Below are 27,410 nucleotides of genomic sequence, written 5' to 3' on the forward strand. Positions count from 1 at the left end.
GAATAGTTTGGAAAATCCTGTACGAAATTTGATCGGTTTGAAGCTTCGTTTTGGTGGAGTTTAACGAAACGCGAATACTCGTGGGGTCCACGTGGCTGGTCGCTGTTACACGTGGCGTGCTAATGGCGCTCGCTTATGTAAGATCGTACAAATACCTGCATCAGTTTTAGGGTTCGAGAGAAAATATTCTTTTTTCGCGGCCGAGGTGGCCCTGTAGATAAGAGGCGGGAGCCGTTCGCGATCTCCACGAGCCTTCCACGTGCAGCCACGTGGGATTCTCTCGCGGGGTCGTGATCTGACGTGGCGGCCTCGAGGACCAACCGTTGGAGTAGCTGTACTTGTATGACCCCGTCCACGTCGTCTAGTGTACTTGGCATGGTTTGCATTTGCGTGGCTGAAATGGTGCTTGAGACGGAAATTATCAGACCAGCCCTTCCAATCTCGTGTATTGTTACATCCGGTACAACGAGGGGCATGAAGAGACGGCGTATAAAAAAACGGGAAATAAAATTTTGCATATCTGTTATTTGTGATTTAGAAGGTTGATGGTTAAAAAACTTCAAATTCAACTTTGAATTAAATTTAAATTTTAACTTTTTACGATGAAAGGTAAATGATATAGAGTACTATCTCCGTTTTTTTGACAAGATTTTCTAGTTTTATTTAGATTTTTATGGATAATAATGAATCATATAGATAATGTATATCAGAGAAAGATCTAGGCTTCTTCCGGCCAGCACCACAAGGTGTGGGCTAGCCGGCCCAGGTTTGAGCCTCATCTCTCCTTAATTATATTGATATGAGAGTAACGTCTTATCAAATGGATGTAGCACAAAACGTAATTTTCGTTCAGCATTTACATACTTTTTGCTTGTATAAAAGCAAGAGTGTCTTTTTTTATTTCCCGTGCAACGGTGTTTGACATCCTTTAATATACATCTAGAGACTAAGGTGAATGGTAAATCCTGGACTGCGTTAATTTTCCGAGGACACTGTACTGCTAATTGCTTGTCAACATTAAGAAAATAATAAATAAAAGGTGTTGTTTGCAATTACAACTGTGTGTTATGGACTTATTTATTAACATGATTTAGCTAAATCCTTTGAAGTCTATCAATTTCTAAAAAGACCAATTTTATTTTATTGAGAAGAGCCCAAGGTTGCGGAGGGAGCCAGACACAGGTGAGAAGATATTTCTAGGCTTTTCAATGGTTTCTACCCACCGTTCAATCACTGCTAGTACTTACAAATTAAGCAAAAAAAAATCATCGAAATACACGCACCGCATGTATACGCATACGAATTTTCGTATTTTGTTTCGCCGGAACGGTGATGGGCTTCCATGGGCCTCCATACAGCCCAATAGACTTCCACTTTCATAGCCCAATAGTCCAACAGGCCTCCACTGCCAAAGCCAAAATGGGCCAATGTCGCAAAGGCCCAATAGCCACAGGCCCACGGTGTCCATCCCCGCCACATGTGACGGAAGTGCGGCGGCGCGAGAAAAACCCCCACGACGACGGCGGCGGCGGCCACCGCGAGGGTTTAGCTCCCCGCCGCTCCTCTCTTCTCCTCCCCGATGCCTCCGCCTCGCCGCGCGCTCCTCGCCCCACTCCTCCGCCTCCGCGGCTTCTCCTCCCTCGCCCACCACTCGCCGCTGCCGCCTCCCCCGCGCCGCCACCAGTTCGTACTCCCCGCTGACCCCGCCGCGGGCATCCAGGGACGGGGCGGCATCGGCAACCCGCTCGACCCGGCGCAGCTCCTCCGCGACGACCCGGTCGCCATAACTGCATCGCTGTGGGTCTCCTCCTTCCGCGCCCAGCCGGCCACCGCCGCGCCGCCGTCGCTGTCGCCGTTCCTCTCGCGCCTCGAGCTCTGGGTGCTCGCCTACCAGAAGGCCTACGCCGACGAGACAGGATCCTACCTGCCCCGCTCCTCCATCCCGGCCTCCACACTCTCCTCCCTCCTCGCGCTCCGCAACGCCGTCCTCGACGCCCGCTTCCGCTTCGGCAACCGCCTCACCCCCTTCCTCCACTCCCCGCGCCCCGCCGCCGCCGCGGACCCCGCCACGCTCTCCAAGCGCAAGCTCCGCGCCCTCCTCACCACCCCGGGGCCGGCCCCCTTCCAGGACCGCGTCGTGCAGGAGCTCCTCCTCCTGCTGCTCGAGCCCGTCTACGAGGCAAGGTTCTCGCCCAAGTCCTTCGCCTTCCGCCCGGGCCGATCTCCGCACGCCGCGATCCGCACCATCCGCCGCAGCTTCGCGCCCTACCTCTGGTATATCAAGGGCGACCTCTCCCCGCTCCTCCACTCCCCTGATCCTGCTATCGTCGTTGGTGCACTTATCCGTGATGTGCGTGACAAGAAGGTTGTCGATTTGATTCGTTCAGCACTGCTCACCCCACCTGTGACAGCGAGGCCTGGCGATGAAGATGCAGCGAAGAAGAAAAAGAAGAGGAAGTACCAGAAGAAGAAGGTGCTTCCGGAGGGAGAGCCGAAGCCTGACCCCTACTGGTTGCAGACATTCTTTGGGTTTGCACCAGAAGAGGCTCTCACCCAGCCAGATTGGGGACACTGTGGTGTACTGAGCCCATTGCTTGCTAATGTGTGCTTAGATGAGCTTGATCAATGGATGGAGGCAAAGATTAAGGAATTCTACAGGCCGTCCAAGTCCGATGTTGTGGGAGGGGAGGATGAAGTCGAGCAGGGGAACACTTCATGGCCAGAATTTGTTCCCACTAGTGGCCCTGACAAAACGAGGAAGGTGGACTACATTCGATACGGTGGCCATTTCTTAATCGGGGTCAGGGGTCCAAGAGCAGATGCGGCAGTGCTCCGAAAGCAGCTTGTTGAATTCTGTGACCAGCGGTTCCGGATCAAGCTTGACAATGAGAGCCTCCCTATTGAGCACATCACCAAAGGGATCATGTTCCTTGATCATGTGCTGTGCCGCCGTGTTGTGTACCCGACTCTCCGTTACACAGCCTCTGGAGGCAAGATCATCAGCGAGAAGGGGGTTGGGACTCTGCTATCTGTGACAGCTAGTTTAAAGCAGTGCATCAAGCAGTTCCGGAAGCTTGAGTTTTTAAAGGGGGACCGTGAACCAGACCCACAACCTTGCTTCAGGATGTTCCATGCCACACAAGCTCACACAAATGCACAGATGAATAAGCTTTTGCTGACAATGGCAGAGTGGTATCGTTATGCTGATAACCGCAAGAAGGTTGTCAATTTCTGCTCATACATTATAAGGGGTTCCTTGGCAAAGTTATATGCTGCCAAATACAAACTGAGGTCGAGGGCAAAGGTCTACAAGATTGCATCAAGGAATCTTAGTCGACCATTGAAGGATAAGAAAGGACAGTCGCCAGAGTACCACAATTTGCTAAGAATGGGTCTTGTGGACTCAATTGATGGGCTTCAGTATACAAGGATGTCGATGGTTCCTGATCCTGATTACACACCATTACCAAGTGGATGGCGCCCAGACCATGAGAAGATTTTACTGGAGTATATAAAGCTCACAGATCAACAAACAGTAGAAGAGCAGCGAAGCTGCATTAGGGAGGAAGGACTTATAACTCCACAGGACTACATATCAATGCTTGTATGGAGCTACAAGAAAAATGCAGTTTTACTACCTTCATTCAAAGAGAGTGACCACAAAGGGTCCACAGAGGACTTGGGTTCAGACACAGATGAGTTGAGTGACAAGGAATTAGGAAATCCTGGCCATGTGGATTCCCCAAAGGTTGCTGAAATGCCATGAGTATTAAATTCTTCAAAATGACCACTCTCTAGTATTCTGAAGGGGCAGTTGACAAAATAGCTGCTCAATGCTGCTGGAGTTAAAAGAAATCAACTAACTCGCTGCGAACATAAACTATGGTACAAAGCTGTAATTTGCTGTCGAATCTCTGTTGTGCTGGTTCCTAAGTGCCTAACTACATGGCTGCTTCCTATTCAGGGACATGAAGTTTTGCACAGCTTCAACTTCAAGAATATTTCTCAATACTCAGGATCATTTTGGATATTTGTTGTTGTGCAAGCACAAGACACCAGGATGGAATTTGAGGAAATGTTGCCAGATTGTGCAACTGCATGCAGAACAAGCTTCTGACACTGTTACAGACAAATCCTATCTTTTAGTAAGACTAGCCTTACCAATTCTATTTATACATCTCCAACTCATTTGGAAAAATCGCCCTGTACACATTCTGTTCAAACTTCAAACGACCTATTCATCTGTAGAATGTTTTACATAAAGCAGAGGTCACTGGTCACATATTGGAAGATTCGGTTATCCATAGCTTCTTATACTTTAGTATGAAGTAATGGCTGATTGCATGCCTTGGTCGGTTAGATTTTTAAAGATATGACTGGAAAGTGGAAAGTCTATTTAATAGAACCGTACTTGTTTGATCTGTTTGTTCTTAGTTTGTTGCTTTTTTAAGCATTGAATGCTATAGTGAACAGTAAGTTGTTTGTAATTACCTATAACTTTGGAAACTCAAAATGGCAATTTCTTCAATGATTCAGTAGAGAGTTCTCTCTTAAAGTTCCACTCTGCTAAGAATCATTTCACATACTCTTGCTTCTATTTGTTTCCAATGGGCATTTGTAATGTGGGGTGCACTTTATGATGGAAGACAAAAAATAGCTTTAACTTCTGCACAGAAATAGACATTTACTTTAGTAAATGAACAGAGAGATCAAACAAACAAGCTTGTACGACACAGATAACTGCACTGGTTGCTTGTGCTATGATTTGATCTTTACATTTGACGTGTTGTGTGACTAGTTCTGTCTCAACATGACAGAGCATGACCTATATCTGTTTTTATAATAATATCCTTGCCCTGCACATGCTCTTACACCTGGTACATGCATATAAGTTTGTTAATTTTTTTTGTATTGCATTATAATGGGACTGTTCTTTATAGTTGTAGAGATGATGGATGCAACTGAAACTACTGATCATTTCATGTATCTCTTCATTTTCATGATGAAGTATTGAAGTTTGTGTTATTAATAACACCTCTACTGACTTGCCATCAGCAATAAATAGATATGACCTGTTCTTCACATGTTGTGAAATAAGGTAACCCAAGAGAAGTGGGAATCAAGCACATGATGTATAATTAATGTTAACGCTGCTTTTGCAGTGATAGGTATATGTAAATTGGAATTTGTCTTTTTCTGTACCATAGATAGCTACCATAAACCTGTGAGCCTTGTTTGCTACCCTGTTCTTTGTTGAGGCCTTGAGGGTTACATGATTACATCAGTGTACTCACAGCAAGGTTGCAGCTTTATTTCTGCAGTAGCTAACAACAGTGACTACTAAAACACAAGCAACTTCACTATCTTGTACTGTATGCAGATCTCCCTCTTGAAGTCTTCCTGGTACATTAGGTACGGTAAAGTTCTTGGTGCGTATCAGCTAGTATTGAACACACAATGACCCTTATGTAAAAGCAAAATGTTCTCTTGATCTCTTTGTATAGTAAATTTAATCTAGGCCAGACATCTGGGGTTTTGTTGTTGTTTCATTTGTGTAAAATATTTATTGTTAGTTTTTTTGAGGTAATGGAAATTTGGTTGCAAAAGCATGTTGTTGGAAGTGCACTTACGTGCCTAAATAGAAAACATTTCTTATGCTCGACCTACATGTTTGATGTTTCTGCAAATCTCAGCGTGTAATGTTCAATAATCCTGATAGACTCTGAACACCTGGAATAAGTTAAGTGTAACTGAAGGACTATATCAGGGAACACACACTCTCAGAAATTATATGCATGCATTTTATTTGAAAGAATAATCTGTTACCATGGATTTTGTGAGATGGCCTGTCTCTCATTTCAGTTAGCAAGCTTTGTGGATTTTAGGAATGAAGTGGTGGTGGAAACACTTATTCTGTCGATTCAAACAAAATGATCCGGACCATATACAATTCAAACTGTTTGATGCTAGCACAAACCTTTCCTTGAACCAAACACTGTAAGTTAGCTACGGAGTATATACTTTCTTTATTTGATATTTATCAATTATATGCATTTCTGCATCAGTTTTAAGGGAGGAGGAACAGTTTTATGTGCCTTTTGGTCATGTAAGGTCTCCTGCAAATTAAAGAGAGTTCCGTTTTTTCCATGAAAAATAAACCCTGTTTAACAACTCCCATTTTGTCTTATTCTGCATTCTGTGCTCGGGAAATGGTGTTTCTATGCCATTGTTTGTGCTTTATGCTGCCATTAGTCTTTTTTATGGTACCTTTTTCTACCAAACTATCCTAATGTTGTATGGTACTAAATTCGTTGCCTCCTTTCAGAAATATGGATCTGGATGTGAAACTTGGGTCCCACTGAGCACAATGAGGTATGTCAATAATTTAGTTCCACTAATTTTCTATGTGCCCATAAATATAGTGAACATGAAGGTTCTCAACAGTTTGGATGATTTTGTTTCCCACTATAGGCCGATAAGAAGCAATTGTGACCCACAGGCCATAAAGCTTAATGTCTTTGTAGACGTCTCAATTTGTCCACCTTCTGTCACACCTTTTCACCATCGTTTTTGTTCAGTTCCTACAATCTTATAGGCAAAATTATGAAGCAGATTCCCAGATATATCACATACGTGTTCTGCTGTTCATGGTTAGCATTTCCAGACTATGAAGTAGGTTTGAACATCAACACAAGCTCAAATATATAATCTGATGCTCATGAGTAAGCCACATGCTTTATGTTCTAGATTTTGTTTCTCACAGGTACGTTCGGGTTAGGTGCATTTTAGCGTCGACCAAAAGAAAAAAGGTTTACCTTCCATTTGTTTAGAGTTTCAAAATTTCTAACTTCGGAAAATTAGAGGAAACGCTTCCAAGATTAATATTACTATATAAAAATATGTGGAAGCAAATTGGCTGCCTAACAAAGGAGTAAGTGACAACATCAAGAGCTGTACTACTTTGACTAATTGTAGTATGATTTTGAATTTATCAGTAGAGCTTTCAGCACTTGACCACACTGCTTGCTTGATCACAGTCAGACTGCCACTGATAGATTGGCCCCATAATAGTAGCACTGATCAACACCAACTAGGCAGTTGGCTTTTGGCCTGGCACTTTCGCGTGAGAAGGAAGGTTGGTTACTTAAGTGGGATATGGCAATCGACTACTAATAATATTCTTTATGACAAGACACTCCCACTCATCCACTGGTCATTTCAGTCTCATAAAAACATTTCATTTCATAGTATTTTTTGTTACACGAATCCTGCATACATCGTAGTTGGTAGAAAGGGAGCAAGTAGATGTGGTATGGGAGTTTTGCCCACCCCCATTTTCCAGCATGCAATTGAGCACCAACCACTAGCAATTGTTCACAATGCATCAACATAATAGGGCCGCCTCTGCTCAATCGAAGTTTCTTTCAACTCCAAAAGCTGAGAACTAGGTTGTATTTCATATCCGGTGCACACTGTGTAGTTGACTTATACCTTACTGGCGCTGCGGGGAGACAACATTGAGAACAAGTGGCAGGGCATTTCACACCCATTTGTTTATAGAGTGTTTTGTGGGCACAAAGTACGGAAAACACATGACATATTTGCTGTTAAATCTGATCTGCACTAACTAGTGCTTAAGCATAAGTATGACAGGATCATTTTGTGCTTTCAGGTGCTTTTCCGACAAAGACAAGCTTATGTTCATATCTTGCAAGTCACAGAAGGAGAAGGCCGAGCAGCAAAAGAAGAGGGTGACAATGCATTTGAGGAAACTGGACTGGTGGCTGTGCTGTCATCGTCATCGGACCGCCTGATGTTGCAATCGTTTGCTCTTAACGAAAGCCCCAGCTCAACTCCATGCATGTATCATGTACGGCATGGCAAACAGGAGAACCAAACTGCAAGGTGAATGAATTTGCAAATTCTGCAACCTAACTTGCTCAAAATTTATCAACACAGGTGGAGGGCACAACTTCACTCGAAGATGTGGGGACTTAGCTCAGGTATGCTCTCGCACTTAATTGGTAGGTAGTGCTGTGCTCGGACTAGACGTCTCCTTTACTGGTTGTTTCATATGATGAGCAGTTCTGTTGGACCTACGGCTACGTTGCCATCAACGACCGCGTGCTCTACGGGCTGTGTGCTTCATGTCGCCCATGAAGGTTTCCAGCAATGCAATGCAATGCTACCCAGTCAATTCCCGTACGAACTGGTGGGCGAAATTTCTCGCAATTCCTGAAGGAAGAGGTAAATGAATTTCGCACGTTATTACTCACTGATCTGATAGTGTCTTGCCTTGTACTGTACTACTTACTGCTCTGGTAGTAGGGTCTTCTTACTCATCCCGTGTGTGTACGTTGGTAAGCAAGGCTTGCTTTTGCTAACGTCTGAAAAGAGCTTTTGGCGAAAAAAAGCGACTGACCGGAATGCACTTTGGGGTAGGCAATTCGATGGATTCTGACCCAAAAAGAAAATTTTTAAGTTGGTAGCATGCATGCAAGGTCACGCGCCTCGGTCGTGTGAGAAAGTGAGCGGTTCCTACAGGAAAGGAAAGGGGTTTGTTGGTTGTAAAAAGACCAGAAAAGAGCACGTACATCGTGTGGTGTAGCCCAGGGAGGCATTGGTATCTGGTAGAAAACTAGGAATGGGAATTGGCAACCAATGACGCCGATGACGGTGTAAATAGGGATGAGCTTGGGTCGTTCTCCGGTTAATTCGTCGTAAGTTCTCATTTGAATAAATGAACTACATTTCATTTTAAATAGATATTAAAATAAATTTAAGTTTATTTATTTAATCTAGAGCTAGAGATGGATTAATGTTTGGCTGACCTGCGCCTATCCCTATGTGAAAAGAATCCCGAAGCAGTTTGGGAATTGAGATGCATTTACATACATGTCTAACTCACACGACACATTTTCTATGATTGGTTGAGCTACGTTTGATAAACCATAAATATATGAACATCAATGAAGCAATTATAATGTATAGGTAAACCTTGTTCATATGTATTATTTGCGCTTTAAATTCTATGGCTTGAAAATAAACTACAATGTAGAAACCTCAATTTCAATTCTAAAATTAAGTTGAGTTCAAATTGATTTTGGCTGTGCATTATAAGCCTGCCAGCAGACCACACCCATTGCTGTCAGTAATTTATAAGCATAGCGGAAATTTAAATTTTCTTTTCAACCAATCACAATATTTTTTTTCAATTATTTCTATCCATTCTTTAATTCTCATGTTCAGCTCTAGCAATGGTTATTTTATAACGATGGGAGTAATCGAGTAGGAGCAGCAATGACTTTTTTTCGCTGATTGGTTTATACTTAGATTAGACAGATACAATTAGATGAATGTGCCACGCGCGCGCGTCGCCATGATCGCTCAACGCATGCGTTTCATCATCCCATCTCTCAACAACAGCGTAACTGGCGCGACGGCGTTCCCGAGGTAGGCCATCGAGCGAGACCCTACTGCCTCGATCGCCCTCCGCCGTTGTTTTGACCATCAGGTCATTTCTAACCCATATTATTAGACATGGTTTCTATAAACTTTTTATTATAAGAGATTAGTACTAGACATACTCTTTCAATGTAAACATCACTATTTTACACTTAAATTTAATGTTACTTATCTCACATGATATTTTGGATGTTGTGTAGAAAACATGTCATATGGTTTCATTCTCTTTTCTCATTTATTTACTTGTCACGTCATTTTTCTTTCTATATTATAACTTATTTAATGTTATAGATACCATCCCAGTCATTGAATTAGAAATGTCCTCACCACCCCTATCAAGCGGACCGAATCTGTCCTCACGGTAGACACCTACTCCGTACTACACTATCAACCTAGTATAATTAGCTTCAATTGCAATTCACCTGTTCAGAGAAGTCGACCGATCGGCACACGTGCCAGCTGTTACATGGCTTAATAGTACTGTATGTGCGTAAACGTAGCGTTGGTTGTAAACGTAGGTAAAACGTTTTGCGTCGGCCAATCCAACGACAGGTCCAGACGATACGGCACGACACAAATTTCAGCAGTTAATGAGGCGATGCGACGATGAAATTGATATTCGAGCTGATGAACCGCGAGTGATACGGCGCATCTGATGTTGGATCCTGTACCTGCGAATCTTCACCAATCAACGCACAACAAAACCAGCTTACTGGCCCTGCTTTTTTCGTAGGCCTTGTTTAGGTGGGGTTTAGACTGAGAAAATTTTTAAGAGAAATGTCACGTTAAATGTTTGACCGGATGTCGGAAGGGGTTTCGGACACGAACGGAAAAACGAATTTCACGGCTAGCCTGGAAACCGCGAGACGAATCTTTTGAGCCTAATTAATCCGTCATTAGCACATGTTGGTTACTGTAGCACTTATGGCTAATCATGGATTAATTAGGCTCAAAAGATTCGTCTCAAGATTTCTTTCATAACTGTGCAATTAGTTTTTTTTCATCTACGTTTAATGTTTTATTTAGGTGTCAAAAAATTTGACGTGATGTTTTTGGAGAAAAATTTTGGGAACTAAACAAGGCCTATTAGTTGCCAAATTTTTTTTCCAAAAACATCACATCGAATTTTTGGATACCTAAATAAAGCATTAAATATAGATGAACCAAAAAACTAATTGCACAGTTACGGAAAAAATCTTGAGACAAACCTTTTGAGCCTAATTAGTCCATGATTAGCTATAAATGCTACAGTAACCAACATATGGTAATGATGGATTAATTTGGCTCAAAAGATTCGTCTCGTGGTTTCTAGGCTAGCCATGAATTTGTTTTTTCATTGGTGTCCGAAAACCCTTTTCGACATCTAGTTAAACATTTGACGTGACACTTTCCTCAAAAATTTTCTCAATCTAAACGCTAAGATTCTTGATGCTAAGCTTCTCAACCTCCCAAATGATATGTTTTGTAAAAAAAGAAAGTGCTATATAAAATTTGCTCAATCATATTCCTAAATAAAAATTTTAACTTTATAATAGTTAATTTAATTATTTATCATAAATAATCTATATTCCTATAAAAGAAAATAATGGTGATGATGGGTACAGTATCTGCAAGCCACTCCATCAGAAAACTCCATCATGGAGCTCATGTTTACCACTTCTGTTGACTCTCTAATTTTTTGGGGGTTTTTTTGGTACGGAAAAAGTTTGAGACCAATGGTTTTTATTGACACATACTAGTATGATAGTCATGACAAAAGAACCACTTCTCTCTAATGGTTAATAAGCGGGGACTAGAGGCCTTATACACATCTGTGTCAGGATTGATACCTAAGTATCAGTCTATCTTGTTCTATTCGTATTGTCGTTTAATAACATTTTCGAATGGTTCTCGCCTTCATGGCTTGTTACTTGCAGCATTATTTTTTGTTTCTGTTTATATTTATAGGCTAAAATTTAAATTTTTAACCTTAAATTTAGAATTGAATTTATAGTTTTTTTTTCATCGTAATTTATTTTTCAGTCTTGTCCTTTGAATTATTAAGAATGTATATATAAAAGCTTTATTTATAAATTATTTTTTGTTTGCATTTCATCCAACCAATCGCCCCTCTCCTCGGGAATCATGCTAACAAATGAACTACCATATATGCATACAGTATATTCATGCATGTGTTTTTTTAACTCACTTACATCCTCTTTTTTTTCCTTCTGCTTTGTCAAAATTTAAACTTTAACATTAAATTTGAAGTTAAATTTGGAGTTTTTTCACTTTAGTTTATTTTTTAGCTTTGGCTTTCAGATCGCTAAGAATACGTATATAAAAATTTTATTTATAAATTATTTTTTATTTACAAATATGCCATTTGTTTTTTTTTCACAACAATTGTCCCCTTGTTTACGTCTAGTACAAGTTAAAACTAATGGAGTATCTTGCAAGCTTCACACATTTCGAATACCGACTGCATCTTCACTGTAACTGATGAAGAGTGGTTGTACAAACTAATTAAGGATGCCATGGCGTACGTGTACTGTTTCCAATCGTATCCTAATTCAACTGTTTTGGAACGCGGCCAGATGTTTGAAATTTTTACATAGAAATACAAACAAACCAGCCACCACAAATCCACAGTACAATTATAATTATACAACCAACATGAGCTGAGTCATCAACGCAATACACTAACGAATTTGCTAATCAAATTGTGGCGGAGAAGAAGCCCAGCAACGAACAAAACTAAGGTCGCAATTGGGGAGGGTCAGAGAACACAGCTCAGCTAAGTCGTCGCAATTGACCTAGTTTGTTTCATTTCTTTTTTTTCAGTCACATTGCAGAGATGAAAAAAGTTAGAAAATTGAGCCGTCTTCTTCCCAATATGAATATGTATATATGCTAGTACATTGCTACTGCCTAACCAGAAACAAACCCAAAACGTCCAAATTTCCACTGGATTTCTTTTCAATTTCAAATACTACTACCATACATACAATGACGTCGTTACATCTCCTCGAGAGTACCGAAAGTTTGGTCAAATTTTGTAGAAAAGAAAGTAAAGATAAAATTTATCAAAAAAGAAAAGAAAAGAAAAATTAAAAAAAGCGCGCGAGATGGCGTCATCGGAACCTACCCATGTCGGCGAGCTTCCGGGAGGTGTTGCGCCCGAACGACGCGGCGCCGCCGGCGGACAGGTTGCGCCGGTGGGTCTCGCCCAGGGGGGACGGATCCGGCGGCTGGCACCGCCGCCGGCCGCCGCCGCCGGAGCTGGGCCGGACGAGCGGGCTGAGGCACACGGCGAACCCCGAGATCCCGTCGCCGCCGGCGCCCACGCCGGTGTGCCTACGGCGATGCTGCCTCGCCGGCGAGGGAGAGGGGAACCACCAGCTACTGGTGGTGCTGCCTCCGGGGGAGTCAGGCGCCTCGTCTGGTGGCGGCGGCGTGGACTCCGCCGCGGCCGCGCCCGGCCGCCGCTTGCGGCGGACTATCGACGAGAGCCAGGAGGTGGAGCGCCGGGGAGGATCCTTCGCGCCGGAACCGCCGCCGAATATCGCGGCGAGGAAGGACCGCCGGCGCGCGACCTTCTTGGCGCGCGGGTCGGGCTCGTCGCGGGCGGGCGCGGCGGGGCCGACCTGCGGCGTGCGGAAGAAGAGGAGGTTGGGGTGGTGGTCGGCGGCGGCCGAGGAGGAGGACGTGGCGTACGCGCAGGCGTCGGAGCGGCGGGCCGCGGCGTAGTAGGGGGAGGCGGAGCGCGCGAACAGGGAGGAGGATGATGCCCTGCCGTGGCGGTCGTCGTCGTCTGCGTCGGCGGCGCTGGCCGCGGCGCGCTGGGCGGCGAGGTCGAGGAGGCGGTCGCGGAGGCAGGGGGCGCAGACGCCGACGGCGTTGGCGTAGGGGTGGAGCTTGCACTTCATCTCCGGCTCATCCCAGGGTGGATTGGACTGGACTCCGGCGAGGCGGAGGCGGAGGCGGAGGGGTGGTGGGTGGGATGGGATTGTGGCGTCGTAATGGCGGAGGGATTTATTCGGGAGAGAGGAGAGCGGTGGAAGCCAACGCCACGGTCTGCTCCAGTCTACACGTAACCCGCGGATTTCTTAGGTATAAATAAATGCTAGTAATACGATTAGCTCCATTACATTTATAAATATAAATATATTTTGCTTTTTTCTGTTATATATATAAACACGAATGAATCTGGATTGATTTATGGATAAATGAAAAAACAAAATCTCCTGTTATGTGAAACGGAGAAAAGTATTATACTACTGCTAATATTATTTTACTCTTGAGTTCTTTTGTTTCACTCCTGTGCTATCTAGACAATACTACGAGTAATTAAGATTCATCTATGGGATAGGGTGATCGTACGTCATATTTCTAAGTGAGAAATAATTTATAAAAAAAAATTTATATATATTTCTTAGCGATCTACAGACCAAAGAATAAACTAAGTTAAAAAAGACTCAAAATCAACTCTAAATTTGAGATTTGCAAATTTAAATTTTGTCTTAAAAACATAAGAAAAACGAAGAGATGGGGCTGCTAGATTTAAATTTCCTTTAAGGCATGTTTTGAATTCTTAGGTTGTTGTTATTTACTTGTTCGCTTATAGGCCAGAATAGAAATATAAAGTTTTAATCTTAAATTTTGGAGTTTATTTTGAGATATTTTGTGATATTCTATTTTTCAACATTGATTTTTGAATAAAATCGGTCGTAGGCATGTAGCTTAATGAAACAAATTCAATTCTTATGAAAATTCCCTAAAATTTCAATGTATTTCATAGAAGACGTATGCATTGACCAAAGGGCGTGAGTAAGGGCAAGAGGAACTGTTTGAGAGATATTGTGTTCTAATCTAGGTGGGCCTGATTGCTTTATGTACTCTCCCTGTTCTCCATGCTATAAGTGGGTACAAGAATAGAGACCCATGCTTGAGTCGACCCCAGTTAAATGCACTTAAGTAGGCAATTAGTGAGTACTTAAGGGGCTATTAATGTGGACTAATGTTAATAAAGGGAAATAATGGATAATGATTAAGGAAAGATATATATGAATGACCTCTTCAAAACTTATCTCCAGTATATCTCAATCCTCACAGCCAGACATAGTACTTACTACACATCAATTTTGGACTGAACGAAACAATTTTGTTTCAAGCATTCGCCTTAGGCCGTGTTCCATTGTCCCCGTAGGTTAACTTATCGTCTCGTTTTTCGTATGTACGTTTCCTAACCTGCCAAACGATGTATTTTTTATAAAAAGTTTTCTATAGGAAAGTTGTTTTAAAAAATCATTTTAATCTATATTATATTTTTTAATAATTAATAATTAATTAATCATGTACTAATCTATTACTATATTAATCTATTACTCGTTTAGCTTATGCTGTGCTTATCCGTACTGCTAGTTGACAACCGAAAACATTTATGAGCAAAACTTTTATATGTCCTTAGTGATTTAAAAATAATTTATAAAATTTATTTGACTTATAAAACATAGGTATAAGAGAATAAAACATAGGTATAAGAGAAACGATATGAGTAAATTCATGTGAAGTTCTATGGGCGATTGTTTGACAACATATTTTTAACTTAAAAATAAATTATGAATAAAACTTTTATACATGTATCCTTAGCGTGTAAAAGTTAAGACTGAAAAATAAACTTCGGTGAAAAAACTCAAATTCAATCTAAATTTAAGTTAGAAGGTTAAATTTAGGCTTGTCATCATAAGCAAAAACATATTAATATGGGGACGCTACCAACTTGCATTTAAAACAGACTGTTTAGCCAGCTCATAGAAGAAAATTATTCCTTTATTCGTACTCTCGAGTAATAATCCTAAATCATTCAACTATTCGGTCATTCAACACAAGAACACATACTCAAATACAAGAAAATTTTTGTTAGAGAATTCTCAGCGAGGATCTATTTTCACCAAATATAGTGTCACGTGAGTAGTTTTGATGATGTTAAGAGTTTTATTTTACAAGTTAATAAAGCGATATAAGATTAAGTTTAATAGTAGAAACAACCAGCATCATCATCTTTTTGCTTTTTTTTATTATTATAAGTAAAAAAATTAATTTTTTGTATTAAATTTAGAGTTAATTTAGAGAGTTTTTTCATCAAATTTTAATTTTCATACTTTGCTTTTAAAACATGTAAATATTTGTTATTCACAAACTATTTTTATTTATAAATATATTTGAAAAAGCCAAACAATGGGGGCCTAGATATAAGCTCATATTAAAGTTAAAATGTATTTAGATTAGCTATAAAGCTACCTTCTCTTTGTTCTCATCTCTTTCTCTCACTTGTGTATTTAATACATCAATCTTAGAGCGTATATAATGATAGCTGTCGTATGAGAGACAATCCTTCTTAGTTTTCATTTTTCTCTCTATTCCATGTAGGCTTATAGTTCGTATGTAGTTTGATACAATAGTATACTTTCTCTAAAATATATTTTATCTAGATAAAACTCTAGTTGCATTGCTTCCATGTAGGCTTATAGTTAGGATTGGTTACCTGCTGTTGCCTATGAAACACAATGAAATAATGTATTGCATACACTATTTCACTCATTAATAAACAACTGGTTGCTCACGTGATACTCTTGAAAACATATAAACAAAACCTTCCACCAAAGATTATTCTTATATAAAAGAAAACAACATAGAAGGAAAAAGAAAGAAATCTAAACTGATTCAATCCGGTACGTGAAATCGTCAGATCTACCAATACCGTTTCAACGGTATCGTAGTAACAACGAAAACCACGATAAATTTAACCACAAAATTTTGAATTTAAAATAGACGGTTTTACTACCGTAATCATATGATTTGTTACGGTTTAAAGTGAAAAACTTTATCCAAATGAAATCACCTGCTATTGTTACCCCCTGATTACCACCGTGGATAACCGGCGGTGGATTCAATCGTATCCTTCCAACATACTCTAACACGAGACAAAATTTGCAGGCCTGATGAGAAAGGATTAATCCAGATGGGGTCCAGTTATCAAACCCAATGTCCACCAATATAGGAGATCTTTTTTTTCTTATTGCACAGGAAGGACGGATTCAATGCGGTGCAGGTACAAACGTGTAATCGCTGGCAAGGAAACCAAACCGTTTTTTTTTTCTTTTTAACCTCTCGCTGTCTGTCTCTGCCTGGACGTCCTTCACGGGCTCCTGTTCCTGTTTGCGGGGTTAATAAATTGGTATGCTGTACAGCTCTATAATCATCGTTCTCTCCCATGTTTACATGTTTACGTTTATAAACAAAAACATAAATTTTAAATTTAAAGTTGAATTTATGATTGTTACTGAACTTTATTTTTTAATATTAACTTTTAAATCAATAAAAATATGTATATAAATTTTATTTATAAATTATTTTTTATTTGTAGATATATCGTGTAACTTTTTACATTAAAAAAAGAGTGAAGTGCACCAGCAGTCCCTAAACTTGTATGCCTATGTCATCTAGGTCCCTAAACTTTCAAAATATATTTTTGGGTCCCCGAACTTGTCCCCAAACGGGCTCTAACCTGCTCCATCGTGACATACCACGGTGGCGCCTACGAAAAGGGAGAGAAAAGAATAAGTAGGAGAGAGAGAATGACATGTGGGACCCACATGGCACCACTAACATGTAGGCGCCACCGTGGCATGCCACGTCAGCGGATGGAGCGGGTTGGAGCGTATTTAGACCTATATGACATCACCAGACAAGTTCGGGGGCCCAAAAATACATTTTGAGAATTTATGGATCTAGATGACATATGCATACAAGTCTAGAGACCGCTGGTGCACTTCACTCTTAAAAAACACTCCATGGTCAACAGTTCGTAGGTAGGATTCCTACCTACTGTGCAATTTGGGATGGACTCAAGTCAAACCCCCAAAGTTGTAGTAGGCCGTATGGATGCCTCCTGCTGTGCAATTACGTTCTACTGCTGGTACAGTTTAGGGTGGTTGATCCATTCCGGCACCAGAATTGTCACGGGAGCAGTTGCCAATTTGCCATACGCGATAACGCGATAAATCCATGGTACGCGGTGCAGTGAAAAGTTGAGCCATCCAACAGTCGGAGGGAATTTAATGGAAGGTGAGTGACATACCGAAGCTTTCAAAACGTCCATTTGGAGTATATTCAAAACTAGTACGATGCCCGCGTAATATGCGCGGCTAGCGTTATAAATTTTATCTGTATATATATAGTCTCTTATGTACATAATTATTATTTTATAACTTTTTTTGAATTTAATTTTTCTAAATTATATTTTTATATGGAACACCATTTACCTATATTCTAAACTGTACTTCTACATAAACTATTTTATGCATAATATTTAATTTATAGTTCAATTATATACTTATAAATTATATTTATAAATGGACACTTTCTCTTAATGTTTTCAATTTTTAACTAAAATTTCAGATTTTTTTTAAATTGTATTTATAGATGTACTCTTCCCTCAATATCAATTACTTTAAAAAAATTATCCAAGATTTAGATTTCTCTAAACTTTATTAAGCATGGACTCTTTTTATTATTTTTCTTTTATTTTCAATTGATCTTTTTTCTTATCCAATTCTAAAAAAACATTATCTTTCTTTGATTTTCATTGTCCGATTCAAAAGAAACCATTTTCTCTTTTTTTTCTCTTATGGAAACCTAAATATCTTTTTTTCTATATGCCAATTTGTAGGACATAACAGCAACGGTGGAAGTCTATATACCAATTTGTTGATCGTAACAGTAATGGTCTTGTTGATCGCAAGAGCAATGGTTTGATCGTAACAGCCATGTGATCTTTTCTCTTGTTTAATTGCGATTGATCTTGTTTTTCTTTTTTTTTATATTTTTTTAATTAATCTCATTCTTTCTAGCCCACGAAGATAACATGGATTTAAGATTTGGATTTCGTGGAATAGAAACATCTTGTGTTTGTATTCATGCATGGGTGTAGCATCACATCTATTAACCTATTAAAGTAATAGAAAAATGAGTCTCCACGTTATATCTGGATGGCTAGAAATTCTTCCTAATTGTATTTATAGATGGAATCTTCCCTCAATATCAACTATTCTAAAATTTTTAATCCAAAATTTGAATTTTTTAATTGTATTTACATATGGGCTATTTTATTATTTTATTTTTAATTCTGAAATTGTATTTATAATCATATTCTTCTTGTTACACATGGACTTTTTTTATTATTTTTCCTTATTTCTAATTATGCAATTGTATTTCCAATCAAATTCTTTTTCGATTAACATGGATTTTAATCCGTATTTAGATTTTGCTCGTTTTTATTTTTTTTTAATTTTTTAATTTCGAAGTTGTATTAATTAGATTCTTTTTTATTAAAAATGGACTCTAAAATTGTACTTCTAATCAGATTCTTTTTGTTTGATTAACGTGGGATTTTCGAACTCATTAGAATGAAGATGCTATATCAAAGTGTATTAGAGATCTATTACTTAGAGTTGAGATATATAGAAACATAATTATATGCGGCTAGTAACACAGTAATGCATTATAAACAGCACACTGCCACCATCATCACGCTGCTGTTGTCCGACTCCTTTTCTTTCTTTCTATCGATATCCATCTGTCCGATTGATCTTCCTTTCCTTTTATTTGTTTGACTTGTTTTTTCTTTTTTTTCGATTAATCTCAGAATTTCTAGTCCATAAGGAGCAACGTGGAGCCTCCTTTTTTAATTACTTTATATATAAATATATATATAATAGATGGACGTACTCCATTCGTTCCGAATAGTATATTCGGATTGTTTACCAAATATAAAAGAAAAAACTATAATATCTTTTAATAAAGGAAGAATGTTAAATAAAAAGTGATTTATGAGGCAAGTAATCTATAAATAGTATTAGAAATATTTAAAATTTATCTTAAAATTTAAATCTTATAAATAATTATTTTTTAAAACGAATATAGCATTTGTCATCCTATGCTTGGCTGAAAAAAAATACTTTGATCTTTTTTCCGGGGAATGAAAAAGATCTTTCTTGAGTTTTTAAAATACTCCTATTGATTTAGGAACGGTGAGAGTGGCCTGCAACAGCATACTCCTGCTTGATTTGACCGTGAACAAGAACGAGCCGGCGGTGGGGAGACGGGGAGAGGAAGGATTCGTCAATAATATTGTTTGGGAGGCGCGGATGACCGGAAGACGCCGACAGGTCAGCCCTCCCCTGCACAGTGGAAACCGGCGACGCAACGCGACATGCGAACAACGACATGCGATGCGATGCGATGCGATGCGGGGGCGTATGCATTGCTCGCAGGAAGCGCGCGGGCATCTCGTACTCGTCTTCTCCCCCACCCGTGCCCGCCATGTGGCCAACACATCGTCTCCCGCTGCTCATCTTTTAGCATGTGCCACAACTATAGTTTAACATGACTGCTCAGGCCTTCTGGGAATGGTTGGCCTGCATCCAGCATCGGGGAGAGCACAGCAGAAACGGAATAAAACATCACTACAGCGCAGATCACAAAACCAAACAATTATTATCACCAGCAAAAATAATACTAGCAGCAATTTTTACTGCAATTTACTACTGCTGCTGGACCGGGCAACCATCACATGCGAGTGATGCAAGCAGTAGTCATGGCCAACAGCCACCTGCCCCAATTCTGTTGCTTCTAAAGTCCAAGGGGCCGGACGGGTCTTTATTCTTGAAGATCGTTCAGACATTACCATCGTGACTATGACACATAGCATAACTAATTAATATATTGGATGGAAATTTCTGCTCTACCAGTAGTATAACAGCAATGAATTAATTGGCAGACATGTCAGTCTGGTATATGCGTGGAGATATCGGACCAACCAATGATGCACTGCAACGTAATGCCGTTCTTAATGGACTGCAACTCTATGTTAGTAGCGAAAACGACAGGACGGCTCGACGCCGATTTGGAACTCTCAAAGCAGCTCGTTTCAGAACAATGGATTAATCAATTGCTTATGCATGATATATTCTAGTACCAGATAATCATTATCTAAAAAAATTTATATCGAGGAAGTTCATATATAATCAGATGAAGACAAATCGATGCAGCCATTATCATGACGGGATGTGTCACACATTTGGCAATTTGCTCCAATGCTCCATGGGACACGTTCTACGCAGGATACTCATCAACGACCAAACAAGAAAGAAAAAAAATAAACTAGTTCTAGAAAGTATGAATCTACCACCACCCAAAGAATTCTGAGAGTTCGAACGAATCAAAGGTCAGTTCAACACAACGTAATGCAGGGTCAAGTTTACCCGATGTATGGAAGTGACAAGAAACACTCATGCACTGGGTCTTTATGCAGATAGTGCAAACTAACAAGCAAGCAATTGACCAAAGCTTGTGCACGAGCTCAGTAGCTGGCTCATAATCCGATCCCTATATTGGATGGTTCTGCTTCGGCGGTTCAGATAAAGCCAGGGCCATGCGAAGTCATAGCAATGGAAAATGCTACTACCTATAACAAAATTACCAGACTGCAGATGGATCTTGCAGGTCGAGTCACGCCAAGAATGTTCAAACGCACTACTGGTATTATTTATCGGGCGGCTCTTGTCTCAGCAACATCCAACGAAACAGTCACCGAACAACGGCCCTAATCTGGGCAAGAATTTTAGTAGCTATTTGAATACAACTTAGTAGCTTACAGAGACCAAAAATTTTTAAATATACAGAGTCGTAAACTTGCAGTCATGCATAGTCAATGCACAACCACATACTTGTATGGCTACTTGAATAGATAAGCATCTTCTATAAAACAAATACGCACAACAAAATGGAAAATATAATAATCTGGAATTCTATATTCTAGAGTCTATACCCGATGGAAACAGTCGTGGGAAAATTTGTCGAAACGATGTAGGGCCTTAAGAATAACATGTGCAGCCTATAGAATCTTAAACAAATAAACAGACGGAACTTCATTCATACTTGTGCTTAAAAGTCTGCATACATACTATGAAAAGACATAGCAATCAGGACTCATATATAGCACAACGATTAGTGATCATTCATCGAAGATTAACAATAAAAGTGCAGATCAACTGGCCATTAATTCTGCATATCAAATTGCAAAGCCTATTTCTCCTCATAAAAGCATGGCGCTTAACTAACAGAATATTACCTTTACCGCGACCATGACACGGCATCGATCTCATCCCTGGCAGACTTGTATAACTCAAGCCTCTTAAAGCATTGCTGCCTTCGCTCCATAAGAGCAGGATCCTCATCGAGGAGTCGCGCAAGCTCTTTAGCCTACACAGGAAAGTGATTATTAGGACTGCAAAAAGTTCATCTAGTTAGCTTATTACCAAAAGGAACTAAGTAACTCACATCTTTGCTGCCCACTTGGGTATAGAAATAGTTAAGCAAGGACCGCTTAGCTTCCCGGACTTGACAATGAACGACAGCTTTGGGGATAGTATTCTTCAATGTATCAGATACCATTGCAATGTATGCAGATACATTAGAAGCAATCCTCCTGAAGTGTGCGTCAGCGTAACGATCAACAGAAGGAGTGGAAGGGTTTCCAGTTCCAGTCTTGTCAACTTCCTGTGGAAGCTTGCGGAAGAATTCCACAGTCAAGTATGTTGACTCCATATCAACCAGTCTCACAGTGGTTTTGCGGCCATCTTCACGGAATCTCTCTAGGGCGTGAAAGCATGCAGCAGCAAGCTCCGCTTGAAGAGTGGGAAACCTTCTCAGTTCCTTAGGATATAACATGTTTTGGAAACATAATTAGATAAACTGGTCGCAAATGTATAATGATGATTCCGTATGCATGTGCAAAACAACCAACCTGAGTCTCACCGATGGATTTCCTTACCAGCTCTTTCAAAACATGATGCACCTGTCACAATGGCAAAAGAGATTTCAGAACAAATAAAATACTGAAACAGGCAACCACAGTCCACAGCAGGAAGATTGTTAGTATATTACAGCATCTACAGAAGCTTCAGCTGGCCCTCTAAAATAATTGAGAGCAGACTCAATCAGTCGACGGTACCCTTGCTCAGGAGCGATTAAATGAGGTTGATAACCATCAGCTTCTGATACAACCCGCTTAACATTTTGCAGAGAGAGGTAACGGTCAAATGGAAGCTTTCGCAGAGCAGAAGGGAGTTGGTTATCAAAGACACCATAAATTCGATCGCCTCCAGGACGTCTGCAATTCTTATGCCAGTAGTTCAGATCTCTAAAGCAAACATTGCATGGACATATAATGCAGGTAATAAAGATGCCTTATAGCATATTTGTAATATTTACCCTCCATCAAGATGTTCTCTAAATATTTTCTCAAATGCACGGCAAAGCTCCAATACGAGGTATAGTTGAGCCTGCACAAGCACATAAATGGTGTTGCATTGTCCAGCCGACTAAATGCAGATTATCATAAGTTCAGTCGGTTACCCCAGCATCAGATGCAATAGGCCTACCAATGTGATCCATCTCAGATTCAAGTTCATCAATAGTTTTGTTGATCAGAGATGTTATGCTTGGAATCCGTGCCCTGATCACAGCCTCTAAGTGCTAAAAGGTGGAAGTAGCAATGCATGAGTCAACATTAATAGCTTAAAAATAATCAAAAAGAGAACACCACATGGATTTATCAGAACCTGTGAAAGAAGTTTGGCAAGATATTCTGAACCCATCCTGCTAGCTAAATGAGAATATTCAGAACTAGAAGCAAAGAACTCCTGTTCTTTTCTCCTGGCAATAATCATGTCAACATTCTTGTTGATATCTGCTTGTGAACGGTTAACAATCCCGACCCATGGATGCTGCAGTCTGTAAGATCTTCCTTCAAGAACCTTAATGAGAAGAACAAATATTGGGCGAATTAAAATTTACATAACCCAAATTCAAACAGACTAAACAGAAGCATACGTCAAGTGCATTTGTTCCCTTGTCCATCAAATCAAGCTTAGTCAACACACCAAATGTCCTTTCACCTAAACAGAGAGGATTCCACATGTAAGAAATCAGGTGAACCAAAAGGATGGAATTGTCGGACTCCATGCGCAGAATATATTAATATGAACTAGTTTTAGAATATAAGAACTAGAACCAGCAATTCAAGCCATTGGCTTCAATTTACAAGTCTAACATCGACAGTCAAAAGAAACTGGTGATTCCCAAAGGCTCTCTAAGAGTCTCAATTAATATACCTGGTATACACCATTTTAAGTTTAGTTCATACCATATACTCCCTCTGGCATGCCAGTGTGTTACAATTTAGATGTTGCAAGCAGCCAAGCAATCCCCAGGCATAATGTGAATAGATGTGAAGAAGAGATGTGTAATGCTAATCGCTATCACATTTTCGTGGTGTACAATTGGTAGGCAACAGGATATTCATTTATAAACTGGTTGGAGAAGAGTTGTCTAAAGTGGCAACTTCAAAGTAAATTCCCTACTACATAATTCATAGGAACTAGTCCTTTATGGAATTATGCAGCTAGGGCAAGGCCGCAAGGCAACAGCTATCTCTAACCTAGGAGATGCTCAGCGCAGATGAAACATACTGAAATATGAATGAGGTTTCTCCATAAACATGAATGTCATTATTCTGCATGCCTACCACATTATCCAGAGATATATTAAGAAAATGGACCCAGAAAAGACAATCTAATGCATATACTCACTCCGTTTCTGAATATTTGTCACTGTTGACCAGTACTGTTGCAACTTTGACCACTAATAATTTTTAAATGAGTATATTATGATAAACAAACGTTTAAAGTATGCAATAAGCTTCAATAACATGGCATATATTTAGGTATTTAGAAAATTTTAGCAAAAAAGATGAATGGTCAAAGTTTAAATGTGAATAGTGCTTGGTGGCAAGGATTCAGAAACGGAGGGACAAAAGAATATAGAAACATTCATCGCCACAATTGTGAGCAAAGCACGGTATAATCAGTTAATAAATTAATATATCTTAGTAATTAAGTGTAAAACATACCAGTTGGATCAACGTCTCGAGCAAGTTTAATAGCATCGGATGTTGCTATATCTTGATTGGCAGGAGATATAGCAAGTATGATGCAGTTTGGCTGCAAAAGAAAATACAAAAATGTCACTGCATCGGGTATATACAATGCACCCTTCATCACTTCATGATCTCCTGAAATGTTGTTAACAAATAGTCATCCTGGTAACAAAAGAACTAGCTAATCTAGGAAATTAAATTCAAGAGAGGAAAGTTAAAGGATTGCGACTAAAACTAGGTTATTAAATCTCTAACCTCTAGCAATTAGACTAAATTGTTTGATTACCTCGACTTTAGAGTTTTCAAAATTTGTCGTCAGACCTGATATAACCAAATCAACCCACAAGGCATTTAGACTCTTTTTGACTTATCGGTATTATCATCCAGCGGTTCCAAGGATCTTTTGCACAAGCCGAGGGTACCAAAATTTCTGCACAAATTCTAGCAGAAGATCCTTGGGACAGCCGGATGATGATACCGATAAGTCGGGTCTAACGGCAAATTTTGAAAACTCTAAACTCGAGTTAGTCAAACAATTTAGTCTAATTGCTAGAGATTAGAGATTTAATAACCTAATTTTAGTAGCGATCCTTTCACAGTATTACATTGTAATGTGACCGTGGGACGTATGCAAACAGTAGTTTTGAATCTATATATTTAATGGGCTTAGTTAGCATTAACTGCTAAGGAGACTATCAACTTAGAGCTGTAGATGTAATAAGTTAAGAGCAATAGCATTCAATTTATTGTTTAAGGGACAGCAGATAAATCATAAAATGTAAAAGACGGATAAATCATAAAACGTAAAAGACCTAATGACAGTTCTTAAATACAAACATGGGGACCAATATCATATATTGAAGTAATATACCTTGTCAACATATGAGCGCACCATACTTTCAATATCCTGGACAATGCTTTCAGGTTGTCCTTCTGAAAGCCAATGGAGTCAATTAAAATTCTCTGGTTAGCATTGCTTAAGTCTATGTATGAAAACTGATACACATTTCCATACCTACTGCAACTTTGGTTAGACCCGGAAGATCAATCAATGTCAAGTTGACCACTGCAATAGTTCATTGAATAGAGTAAATGTTATGTTAAGAAGATACTGGAGTTACATGAGGTTATGATATACTGGATATAAATAAGCTCAGTATCTCTATGGGGGAGAGAAAGAAATCAAAGGTGCACTGCTATTGTTTTCAAACAGAAAACATAATCTTATTTATAAAGATGGAACTGGAAAAACAAAATATAATAAGTAAAACCAACTGCAATCCTTTACATAAAAAATAAATCAGGCCTAAGTCCACCAACAGTTTTAATACCATGTGGCGAGTAAATGCTGAGATGAATTGGAACAGGAGATATCTGTTTAGTCTTCCCTGTCAGCCTATCAGTTTCATCTTGGATTTCATTCCGCACAAGAGCTGCAGAAAATAAACATCATCAGCATGCCTGCAATAAGTATCTGTCCAATTTCAGTCATTTCCAAAGTACAAAGACTTCCAAACTCTGAAGCCACGCTGAATTCACTACAAGCAAATGTCGTTTCTATACATTTTGCAACCATTTGAATTCATCAACAATAAAGTAATTTGAATATGCCGACAGCTCTAGTAATGGCACCATAGGCAATAGATTGCTCCTGCTTCTTGTATGGCAATATACTTATTGTTTAGGCAAAAGTAAATTGGAGATGGAAAAATCACAGTGGATATTTATCTAGGCAGTGTTATCCTTGTGGAGTTGAAAATTACTACCGAACTTTGCCAATAAATAATAGAATCGCATATGCAGCAGTGTAGAACTGAACAGCGTAGTGTCTGTTGCTAGCACACCTGCTAAGTGCAAGGCCAGTAACACTAAATATAGCCAAATTGTGCATGCAATTGTAGCGATTTTCCTATGGTCACTGATTAAAGCAGTTCAAGGCATAAACCCATAAAACCCCCAAACAACTGCACGACACTGAAAATGTCTGAGCGCGCCACCGTGCGCATAGAGACTAGAGAGTGAGTGAGAGCGCTCACAAAAATCGGTGAACCGGCGTTTGGGCATATGCAGGAACTCAGCGTACTCCTGCACCCCATCCTCCGTCTTGTGGAGCTGCAGAACCAGCGGCCGTCTCGTCACGATCCCTGTGATCGAAGCGCAAAGCTCGCTGCCGTAAAAAATCACATGATGGATACTCGGAATTTCGGACACAAGCGCAGAATCCCCGATCATACCTGATCCTCGAGGCAGGAAGTCGCGCCCAACGATGCTCTCCAGCACCGATGACTTGCCGGAACTCTGCACGCAACCGCGCAAACAAAATTCGAGCGTTCACCTCCGAAAACCTAGGTGGGGAGCAGAGCAGAGCAGAGCAGAGGGCGACATAGGGCGGGCGTGGGTGGGGGGCGCACCTGGCCACCGACGACGGCGACGGAAGGGAGCGCCTCCCAGAGGGTGGGGAGCGAGGCGGTGCCGTCGCCGCCGCCGTGGTCCCCGAGGACGGTGCAGGCGCGCTGGATGCGGTTCACGAGCACGATCACGTTCTCCATCGTCGCCATCTCCGGCGGCGGCGGCGCGCACGGACAAGGACGAGGAGCGGAGGCGGAAGGTTCTAGAAGGAGAAGGAAGGTGCGAGACAGCGAGAGGGCAGCAGCGCGGGGAAGGGAGGGGAGCAGAGGCGTCACTGTCGCGAAGGCATCGGATATTCGGATAGGGACGAACAAATACGTGCGGCTGCCTTCCCTTTTTTTCCGGTTTTGCCCTTGCGACAAATTCCAAAGTCTCCGGGCGGGAACAAACCGGAAGTTCACCGAGATTCAAACCTCCGCTGCTGATTGTTTAGTTTTTCCACGTTAAAATTCAAACGGTATACTTATAAATAAAAAGTTAAATAAATCATTTA

At 40.4% G+C, this 27,410-nt stretch overlaps 3 protein-coding genes and 1 long non-coding RNA gene across 4 annotated transcripts; 2 read left to right on the forward strand and 2 right to left on the reverse strand.

Annotated features, from left to right (window-relative positions):
- Positions 1-1,536: 1,536 nt before the first annotated feature.
- On the forward strand, positions 1,537-4,622 carry LOC102716813 (nuclear intron maturase 2, mitochondrial). The gene has a single exon (XM_006662018.3). It carries the CDS (start codon positions 1,580-1,582, stop codon positions 3,764-3,766), a length of 2,187 nt encoding a protein of 728 aa, XP_006662081.1. The 5' UTR covers positions 1,537-1,579; the 3' UTR covers positions 3,767-4,622.
- Positions 4,623-5,848: 1,226 nt separating this feature from the next.
- Positions 5,849-16,649, forward strand: LOC107305124. Its single transcript, XR_001551221.2, has 5 exons — positions 5,849-5,997; positions 6,326-6,372; positions 7,673-8,003; positions 8,086-8,247; positions 16,444-16,649. It is a non-coding gene; the product is annotated as an uncharacterized LOC107305124 (long non-coding RNA).
- LOC121055558 lies at positions 12,312-13,503 on the reverse strand. The gene has a single exon (XM_040528303.1). The coding sequence runs from the start codon at positions 13,371-13,373 to the stop codon at positions 12,579-12,581; it is 795 nt and encodes a 264-aa protein (XP_040384237.1). The 5' UTR covers positions 13,374-13,503; the 3' UTR covers positions 12,312-12,578.
- Positions 16,650-21,422: 4,773 nt separating the features above from the next.
- Positions 21,423-27,205, reverse strand: LOC102717098 (dynamin-related protein 1E-like). The gene is made up of 15 exons (XM_040528155.1): positions 26,920-27,205; positions 26,743-26,806; positions 26,545-26,652; positions 25,840-25,941; positions 25,524-25,574; positions 25,380-25,441; positions 24,482-24,572; positions 23,404-23,468; positions 23,133-23,327; positions 22,927-23,046; positions 22,783-22,853; positions 22,456-22,681; positions 22,316-22,366; positions 21,850-22,224; positions 21,423-21,771 (listed from the first exon to the last, which is right to left on the reverse strand). The coding sequence occupies exons 1-15, from the start codon at positions 27,064-27,066 to the stop codon at positions 21,643-21,645; spliced, it is 1,857 nt and encodes a 618-aa protein (XP_040384089.1). The 5' UTR covers positions 27,067-27,205; the 3' UTR covers positions 21,423-21,642.
- Between the last annotated feature and the right edge of the window lie 205 nt (positions 27,206-27,410).

Source organism: Oryza brachyantha, chromosome 10, assembly GCF_000231095.2.
Source record: "Oryza brachyantha chromosome 10, ObraRS2, whole genome shotgun sequence".
In the NCBI taxonomy this organism is placed as follows: domain Eukaryota; kingdom Viridiplantae; phylum Streptophyta; class Magnoliopsida; order Poales; family Poaceae; genus Oryza; species Oryza brachyantha.

Bases quoted from the DNA above. Each gene is read 5' to 3' on its own strand.
- LOC102717098 (XM_040528155.1), bottom strand. From the start codon at position 27,066: ATGGCGACGATGGAGAACGTGATCGTGCTCGTGAACCGCATCCAGCGC. The intron at 23,328-23,403 runs GTATGCTTCTGT...CTTCTCATTAAG, and splicing joins AGGGAACAAATGCACTTGAC to GTTCTTGAAGGAAGATCTTA. The intron at 22,682-22,782 runs GTAAATATTACA...TAAGAATTGCAG, and splicing joins AGAGAACATCTTGATGGAGG to ACGTCCTGGAGGCGATCGAA.
- LOC102716813 (XM_006662018.3), top strand. From the start codon at position 1,580: ATGCCTCCGCCTCGCCGCGCGCTCCTCGCCCCACTCCTCCGCCTCCGC.
- LOC121055558 (XM_040528303.1), bottom strand. From the start codon at position 13,373: ATGAAGTGCAAGCTCCACCCCTACGCCAACGCCGTCGGCGTCTGCGCC.